General features: G+C 36.9%; 3 protein-coding genes across 3 annotated transcripts; 1 reads left to right on the top strand and 2 right to left on the bottom strand.

Annotated features, from left to right (window-relative positions):
- Positions 1 to 650: 650 nt before the first annotated feature.
- On the bottom strand, positions 651 to 1459 carry LOC108782729 (uncharacterized protein K02A2.6-like). The gene is made up of 2 exons (XM_018551083.1): positions 883 to 1459; positions 651 to 835 (listed from the first exon to the last, which is right to left on the bottom strand). The coding sequence occupies exons 1-2, from the start codon at positions 1457 to 1459 to the stop codon at positions 651 to 653; spliced, it is 762 nt and encodes a 253-aa protein (XP_018406585.1).
- Positions 1460 to 3228: 1769 nt separating this feature from the next.
- Positions 3229 to 5225, top strand: LOC108782730 (piggyBac transposable element-derived protein 4-like). Its single transcript, XM_018551084.1, has 3 exons — positions 3229 to 3242; positions 3346 to 3397; positions 3684 to 5225. The coding sequence occupies exons 1-3, from the start codon at positions 3229 to 3231 to the stop codon at positions 5223 to 5225; spliced, it is 1608 nt and encodes a 535-aa protein (XP_018406586.1).
- Positions 5226 to 6886: 1661 nt separating this feature from the next.
- Positions 6887 to 7534, bottom strand: LOC108782731 (uncharacterized). Its single transcript, XM_018551085.1, has one exon. The coding sequence runs from the start codon at positions 7532 to 7534 to the stop codon at positions 6887 to 6889; it is 648 nt and encodes a 215-aa protein (XP_018406587.1).
- Between the last annotated feature and the right edge of the window lie 1674 nt (positions 7535 to 9208).

The following is a 9208-nucleotide window of genomic DNA, read 5'->3' on the forward strand; positions in this document are numbered from 1 at the left end:
GTTGGACACCCCCTAAGCTTACGAGGTTGTTGCGCCCTTGGTAGATTCATCTATTAATAAACTATAATATTCATTTCCAATGTCTTTGACTAGCGCCTCGTAGAAATGAGGTCCTATTACATTGTTTATTATGTTTGTACATTTTGTTCTATGTAAGTTTATAATAAAAGGCGTATCATTATGGAGATCGCTTAAATGATCAACACTTGCGATTGATGTATGTACGGCGATATAGAGAGAAAGTTGAGCTTCTTTACGTTGTTCTTTGGTACATGTATTGATGGGTTGAAATGGTATTACATGTTGTCTTTTATTCGAAAATGGCTTCGATGCTGCAATGTTGTTTTAAAGTCTGTCCATGTTTTATAAGATCTCCTAGTTTAGCGTTGAGCAACACTTTGCAATATTTGCAATATGCCTTTGACAAGTTGGAAGTGGATGGATTGAGCCAATCTTTTACCGCCTCTAATTTCTCCCACTCCTTTCGATATTTCTGGGTATTGTAACGTGCTCGTATGCTTGTAAGATGCTTTATTAAGATGAATAGTGAACATAGGTTATACATAGAATAGAAAGATAAGTCTGTAGTGAAAAGTGAACGCCATCTATAAAAACTCCTGGCGCCATCGTTACATCCCCCTTTCTGGAAGTTATAAATTTAATCGATCTGGAGCTTTGATAGTTCGTCCATAGCGGGTTGTCCGATGTCTATTCGAGCACGTTCCAGAAGATGGAGGGATGTCCGCTGTCGGTTGCGAAGTAGCTGGTACGTCTGGAATTACTTCTGGTGGTGGTGGCCTGACTTCCTGCATAGGTTCCGATGGTAGTGAGGCCGCTGTTGGGCGCACATGTTGTGTGTTGCGTCGTATGATCGTACAGTACTCGATTGCAACTGTACGTCATATGATCGTGGTTCGGATCGTTTTGTTATCACCTGACCCGGGATCCAATTACGATTTTCCTGGTAGACTCTTACTGTGTTACCTGGTTCTAAGGATCGATGATGTTGTGGGTCTGCGTACTTTTTCTGGATCATTCGGTGTCGCTCTAATTCTTCTTGTACATTCTCTTGTATCTTGGGTCTTAATATTGTTTCAGTAGTCGGCATGGGTGTGCGTGTTTGCCGGCTAAACAGACGTTGGACTGGTGAACCGAAGACGCTGTTCCGAGGTACATTGCGTATATTTAGCAACGCCTCGTAAATGTCACTTTTGTCAATCGTACATTTACGGAATAAATACTTGACAGCTTGTACTGCTCTTTCTGCAAGACCATTTGATCGGGGAAATCTTGGACTCGATGTACGATGTTCGATGTTCCAACTTTTTGTGAATTCCTTGAATTCTGCCGATGCAAATTGCGGTCCGTTATCTGTTTCTAGAATACGTGGTACACCATGTACTGAAATCCACCGTTTAAATGCTGTCACGGTCTGACCAGTATCTACTGGTTGTATCATAGCGAAGTCATAGAAACCCGAATAGCTATGACAAGGTATTGCTTACCCTTTATGCTAGCAAAGTCAGCTGCTACAATTTCCGACGGTAGTTTTGGTACCTCTATTAAAATTAGAGGATCCTTATCCGTTGCGTTTTTTGACACACTGCGCATTTGTTTACGTAGTCCTCTATATCATCACTCATCTTTGTCCAGAACATGACTTCTCGTGCACGATGCAACATTGCTTGTATTCCTAAATGGCCTCCTTTATGCGCCAATTGTAAGTATTTTGGATGTAATACTGCAGGAATCATTGGTCTGGAATTCTTAAATACAATGTCATCTATCACTATAATTTCGTCTCGATAATTCCAAAATTGTCGTATTGGATAGTCCAGCTCCTTTACATTGTCTGGCCATCCTATCCTCAGTGTTCTTTTAAGAGCTGCCATCAGAGGATCTGCGTTGGTTTCTTGTTTTAGTTGCTCAATAGCCGTTTGCGAATACGGGATGACGACACATATTTCCACTTCTGGTTCTGTATTTGTTTCTCCCTGTAGATTAATACAATCTCTACTTAATGTGTCTGCTAACGGTATGTCTTTACCTGGTACATACTGAATCGTTGGAGCATATTGTAAAACATCGAAGAAAATTCTTTGAAGTTGTGGTGGTTGGTTTGCTAAAACCTTTTTACTTATTGATTCTAACGGCTTATGATCAGTAAGTATCGTCAGAGTTTTACCGTAAACAAAATCATAAAATTTAAAACATCCAAACCTGATTGCAAAAGCCTCCTTTTCCAATTGTGGATATCGCTGTTGTGCTTCTGTTAAAGCTTTTGTTGCATATGCAACCGGCTGATTATTTTGTAATAACGCCGCGCCTACAGCTGTTGAACTGGCATCTACCATTAACCTAACTGATATCTTCGGATTATAATATGCAAGTACAAGAGGAGTTTTTAATACTTCTTTAATCTTATTAAAAGCTTCTTCTTGCTCTATGTTCCAGTGCCATACTGCATCTTTTGTTAGTAAATGTCTCAACGGCTCAGTTATTTCTGATAACTTTGGTATAAATTTGGATAAGTAAGTAACGGTGCCTAATATTCTACGCACTCCTTGAACATCTTTTGGTGTTTTTAGTATATCAATCGCTTTGAGTTTTTCTGTATCCGGCTTCAAACCTTCATTAGTCACAATATGGCCTAAAAATGGCACTGATGTTTTTTCAAAAAGACATTTCTCTTTATTCAAACGTATTCCGGCTTCATATAATCTTCGTAGTACGTTGTCCGTTACTTTTTGTAGCTGTTCTCTCGTAGATGCATAGATTAAAATATCATCCATAGATATTTCTACATTGTCAATGCCTTGTAGTATCTTCGTCATTACCTCTTGAAAAATCTCAGGAGCCGATTTGATACTAAAGGGAATCCGTAAAAATCTATATCTCTCCCACGGGATATTTATCGTCAAATATCTTGAAGTTCTTTCTGAAACTTTTATTTGCCAGAATCTAGTTTTGTGAAATATTTTGCGCCCGTCAAGTTAGTGGTAATATCTTCTAATGTCTTGAGCGGGAAATATCGTCTCTTGATAATTTTGTTCAGGTCAATGCACGGACGTATTTTTCCTTTGCTCTTGACTATTACTAACGGGCTCACTGCTGGAGTTGGTTCCGAAATCGGCTTAACCTTTTAAGGGCGGGAGTGGTCGATATATTGACCAACCAGGAGACACATAATATTTGATGTTTTTTCAGGGAAAATTTTATGCGTTGAATATGGGAAAAATAGTGTAAAAATTCCTGGGAGCATCCTTGACCTTGAAAATCGCTATTTAAAGGTCAATTTTTTTTGCTATTATTTTGGCCTCAAAGTTGGTATACCCATGTTTTTAGATGCGCTGAGTACAAAAAAATAGTACCGCGTATCGCGAAACTCATCTTCAAGGTGAATTCAGGGTCAAAAATTGAAATTGTCGTTAGTACCTGCCAGCGGGTTAGCACTCGGTTCTTTCTTTCTTGTAGAGGACTAAAATTGTTTACTCATTTTCTTGTATAAAGTAAAGGTGCTGCAGATTGCTACTTTTCATTTATAATATATTACTGATTAGAACTCTTCCAGTATTTATTACTATTATTATTATTATTATTATTATTATTATTATTTTGACACTATTATCCAAACAGTACATCAGATTCTTATCTTTGATAAAATGGCTAAAAATGAAGCTTAGAGTAGTGGCGAGTCCGAACCAGAGGTACGAGACTCAGAGACTGAAGAAATTGGTGATATTGATTTGGGAGACGATTATGGCGGAAATCAAATTTTTGAGGACGCATATTTTTACCCATCTATCAAAAAATTCGATGGTAGCTCCGAAATAAATCCGAATATCTCTACATCGAGGAATAGGCCAATTGATTATTTCAATTATTTTTGTGATTCTTCTCTGCTTGAAAGGATTATAGAGGAGACGAATCGTTATGAAACTCAAAATCATGAAGTTCAAACTTCCCATATAAAAGCTTGGTGTCCTCTCACAACAAATGACTTTGAAAATTTTCTCGGTCTTTCGATTCTAATGGGCCATGTTCGGAAAGGCAACTTGAAAAAATATTGGTCTACAGATCATTTGTTGCACACTCCAATTTTTGGTCAAATAATGTCTCGTGATAGGTATATTAAAATTCTGCGTTATTTACATTTTCACGATAACGAAGATGACTCAGAAATCGTAGATCATCTTTTAGTGAAAATAAAGCCAGTAATAGATCACCTACAAAGTAAATTCTCGGCAGCTCTTATTCCAGGCAAAAATCTGTGCATAGATGAAAGTTTGTTATTATGGAAAGGTAGGCTTCGATTCAAGCAATATATTCCCTTGAAGAGAAATCGTTTTGGCATCAAGCTTTTTGAGTTAGTAGACTGCGAGACTGGATTCATATTGGGCTTTATTGTTTACACTGGTGCAGATACTGATTATCAAAAGTTTGGTTTGGGTGTTACTGGCGATATTGTCGCTCACTTCTTACAAGCTTATTTTTATAAGGGTCATGTTGTGTATATAGACAATTGGTATACATCTTCTATTTTGACAGAATTTTTACATGATCGTGACACAGGAATGTGTGGCACGGTAAAAGCAAATAGAAAGGGAATGCCAAAGCTAGAAAACAAATTAGTGCGAGGTGAAGTACAAGTCGCTCATAATGATGTGTGGATGGCAATAAAGTGGCAAGATAAACGTTGTGTTTACATGCTTACAAGTGTGCACGAACTTGAATTCTGTGCAACTGGAAAAAGGAATCATCGAACAAATGAAGACATTATGAAGCCAACGTTTGTCCACGAATATAATAAAAATATGGGCGGTGTAGATAATGTAGATAGACAATTATCTATAACAGAAACAGTGAGAAAATCAATGAAGTGGTATCGCAAGCTATTTTTTCTCCTTATTGATCTATGTCTATCCAATGCTCATGCTTTATATAAATTGAGAAATGAAGGACATACACCGTTTCCTTCATTTCGATTAGAGGTTATTACATCATTATTGAAACTTGATCCTACTGAAAGCATCTCTCGCAACGATAGTCCTCCTACTCGATTAGTTGGTCGTCATTTCCCGAGGCATGGTACAAGTCGAAGGTGTTATTTGTGCTCTTTGCGTAAGATTACACGTCGAACGATGTACATATGCCCCAGTTGTGATACTCCTTTATGCGCAGCACCATGCTTTGAAGAGTACCACACACAAGCGACATTACCATGAAGTCAAGCACTCCAACGTGAGAGGCAAGGGGACTCACGAAAATCAAGCACCCCAACGTGAGAGGCAAGGGGACTCACGAAAATCAAGCACCCCAACGTGAGAGGCAAGGGGACTCACGAAAATCAAGCACCCCAACGTGAGAGGCAAGGGGATTCACGAAAATCAAGCACCCCAACGTGAGAGGCAAGGGGACTCACGAAAATCAAGCACCCCAAAGGGATCACATTTTTGCCACATCCACGTTGTTGATCCTGGGTCACGCTAACAGCGAAAGTCAGAGTATTTCTTTCATAAAATATGGAGCTACTATAATTTTTTATGTAATTGTTATATATGTTTTTTGAAAAACTATTTTAGGGAGCCATTGTCCACCTTCATATTTAGAGGTTTTTGAAAAAGTCATTATTTGAGGAATGGACGAGTAAAAGTGAGTAAAAGGGCTTATGATGTACAATTATTCAGCAGCTTCCTCGTGACACTTTGGGCAGTAAGCATGTTTACTGACAAACGCTTGTTCTATAATAACTGGTGTCCTTGAAATATTCTTGAGGGTGACATTTGCGACACATATGACTATTTTTTTGTACTCGGCGCATATAAAAACGTGGGTATACCAACTTTGAGGCCAAAATAATAGTAAAAAAATATTTGACCTTGAAATGGCGATTTTCAAGGTCAAGGATGCCACCAGGATTTTTTTCACCATTTTTCCCGTATTCAGCGCATCAAATTACGTAGGAAAATACTCTCAAACCTTCGCGCCAAATTTTTTTACATTGGACTTTACCTTGCGGATGGGGCTGGTCGATATATCGACCAGCAGTCAGGTTGGGGACTCCACATAAGAAATTAATTGAATTTATTTATAAATTTTACGTCTAATAAAAGGTCGATTTTAACGTACATTTTCCCGCCGTTAAAAGGTTAATAACGTCCATCTGTACCATTTTGTCAAGTTGTCTCTTGACTTCAACCTTTAATGAGAATGGTATCCTTCGAGCTGGGTGTATCTTTAGATGCCCTCCTTCCTCTAGCTCGATATCGTATTCGTATCCTTTAATGCAGCCTAAACCGGTGAACAACTCGTTTTTTATTTCTGCCATTGTTTTCTGTGACGTGTCTTGTACTGTATGGACTCGTTTAACAAAATTAAGGCTGGCACACGCTTTCCGTCCTAATATAGTTCGTACATCTTCTTTAACTACTTTAAAATTAATAATAACTAACCTGCGTCGTATGTAAAACTTAATATCAGTTTCACCTTTGACATCCATTTTTGACTTATTATATGTAACGATACCCTTTGTCGTTGATGAAGTCAATGTGGCACCCAATAGTTTAACCTGCTTTTGCGACATCACATTACACTCTGCTCCTGTGTCCAATTTTACTCTCACTTCTTGACCTGATTTTGTTTCCAATGTTTCGTGTCACTTACTCTCGTTATCCTCTTTTCTTTTTTCATCAGAAACTTGTAATGCATTTACGTATAATATCTCGCTGTCTTTTTCGCCTTCCACATTTGGTTGTGTATAATTAGTCATCTGTACCTCGTTCATTTTTTTTCCTTCCTTAGAACGACACAGATTTGCAAAGTGTCCTACCTTTTTGCATTTAAGACAGGTTTTATCAATTGCTGGACAGCTATACTTCTCATGTTGTCATCCACAGCGTGTGCATTTCTTATGTTTCCCTTGTTGTTTATTTTTCTCCTGGTGTACTTTTATTGCATTTACTGCTTCACTTCCTTGCTTTGACATCGCTGTTGCTTGTTCAACTTGCTTTGACGCTCGCTCCCATGCTCTGCACATATTGATGGTGCGTCCTAATGTGAGATTATCCTCTTCTAATAATCGTTGTTGTAATGTTTTACTCTGTACGCCGAAAATTATCTTATCCCGTAGTAATTCATCTGCTAATTGATTATAACCACAATCATTAATTTGTGTACGAGCTTTTGTTAAGAAGGAATCAAATGTCTCACCTTCTGTTTGACGTAAATTATTAAACTGCAAACGTACATACGGTTGTGACGGTGTCGGTGCAAAATGAACTGCAAACCTTGCTTTTATCGTCGCTGTATTTGTGGCTTCTTCCTCTGTTAGGTTAAAACTGTTGTAGACAATAGCTGCGTCCGCTCCCATAGCAGCCATTAGCGACGCAGCTTGAACACTTTCAGGCTTTTTCTGCATTTGAACGGCTGTGGAATACCACTCGTATCGTTGAATCCATAGTTTCCACGCTTCAGGCATGCCGTTTGTCTTCACAATCAATGGTTCGGGCGGTTTGATGGCATTATTCGATTCCATTTTGGTACTTTCCCGACTATTTTTCTGTTTTTATTCTGTTTTTCTTCTGACACCATGTAACGTGCTCGTATGCTTGTAAGATGCTTTATTACGATGAATAGTGAATATAGGTTATACATAGAATAGAAAGATAAGTCTGTAGTGAAAAGTGAACGCCATCTAGAAAGACTCCTGGCGCCATCGTTACAGGTATATTGTGGAGGCACTAAAAAATTTAAATATTAAATATTATCCAATAATGTCTACAAAATTTGCTACATGTGAAATATATTTACATGCATATAGTTATGCAAGGTCTATAATACGGTCATAAACTCATTTCAAAGTCACAAGAGTGATAGCAATAGCTAATCTGAAGCGTTAATTATAGTTTATATTATACTTCTAATTGACTGTCACGACCATTCTTGTGATTTAATACAGGGTCAATAGGAATCGCAGATGATCGTAGAGTCTTAAATGTTAAAAGATGTGTATAAAAGAGGTTAGATACGTGTTTATTTTTATTCTCGCACAGTTACATTAGTCTTAATTATATTATTCAAAAGGTATATGCATTTCTTTGGAAATGTTTATCGCACATTACTTGAGTATTACAAATTATAAATTACGTACTTACTTTTGAATCAGCTTGCAATCAATAGGATTTGTGAAATATTTTAAGTTCTTATTCTCAAAACAGCGAAGTGAGATATTGGGTGTCCTATTTTAATCGACGAATCCAAATATCTCCTAAAATACGCCAGCTATAAAAAAATGTTTCAAATAAAAATGGAATGGTGTCGAGGGGGACACGTTTTAGTCACATTGTTTTTTTTCTAAGTGGAGGCGCTAAAAAGATATAAAGGTCACCTCCACTTTTTTAAATGGAATTATGTAATTTTTTTTAGATAACGTGATTCCTCTAACTATTTTGCATATAAAAGTATTAAGGTAGAGATACCAAGAAACCAATAGTTTTCGAGATATTTTACACTTTATTTTGGTACATTTTGACACAAAATGTTAAATAACTCGTAAACTGTTGACTTTTTGATTATCGTACCTTAATACTTTTGTGAATAGAATAATGAGATAAATCAAATAGTGTAAAGAAAACACATAGTTGCGTATTTAAAAAATTATCCATTTTGCATACATATTTTTTTTAAAGCAACTGTGTGTTTTCTTTATACCATTTGATTTATCTTATTATTCTATTCACAAAAGTATTAAGGTACGATAATCAAAAAGTCAACAGTTTACGAGTTATTTAACATTTTGTGTCAAAATGTACCAAAATAAAGTGTAAAATATCTCGAAAACTATTGGTTTTTTTGGTATATCTACCTTAATACTTCTATATGCAAAATAGTTAGAGGAATCACGTTATCTAAAAAAAATTACATAATTCCATTTAAAAAAGTGGAGGTGACCTTCATATCTTTTTAACGCCTCCACTTAGAAAAAAAACAATATGACTAAAATGTGTCCCCCTCGACACCATTCCATTTTTATTTGAAACATTTTTTTATAGCTGGCGTATTTTAGGAGATATTTGGATCCGTCGATTAAAATGGGTCACCCTATATATAATCTGTGAGCGAGATTAAAGAAGGATGACAATGGCACCATCGAGCAACGACTTTGTATTTTGTCTACAAAACGCGCCCAATTATGTTCACTGATGTAGGC

The sequence above is a fragment of the Cyphomyrmex costatus genome, unplaced genomic scaffold (genome assembly GCF_001594065.2).
Source record: "Cyphomyrmex costatus isolate MS0001 unplaced genomic scaffold, Ccosl1.0 scaffold1331, whole genome shotgun sequence".
Classification (NCBI taxonomy): Eukaryota; Metazoa; Arthropoda; class Insecta; order Hymenoptera; family Formicidae; genus Cyphomyrmex; species Cyphomyrmex costatus.

What these genes read in the sequence shown, in the direction of transcription:
- LOC108782731 (XM_018551085.1), bottom strand. Translation starts at nt 7,534, where the DNA reads ATGGAATCGAATAATGCCATCAAACCGCCCGAACCATTGATTGTGAAG.
- LOC108782730 (XM_018551084.1), top strand. An exon ending in TCGCGAAACTCATCTTCAAG is followed by an intron (nt 3,398 to 3,683) that starts GTGAATTCAGGG and finishes AATGAAGCTTAG; the next exon opens with AGTAGTGGCGAGTCCGAACC.
- LOC108782729 (XM_018551083.1), bottom strand. Translation starts at nt 1,459, where the DNA reads ATGATACAACCAGTAGATACTGGTCAGACCGTGACAGCATTTAAACGG. An exon ending in TGACGTACAGTTGCAATCGA is followed by an intron (nt 836 to 882) that starts GTACTGTACGAT and finishes TGCGCCCAACAG; the next exon opens with CGGCCTCACTACCATCGGAA.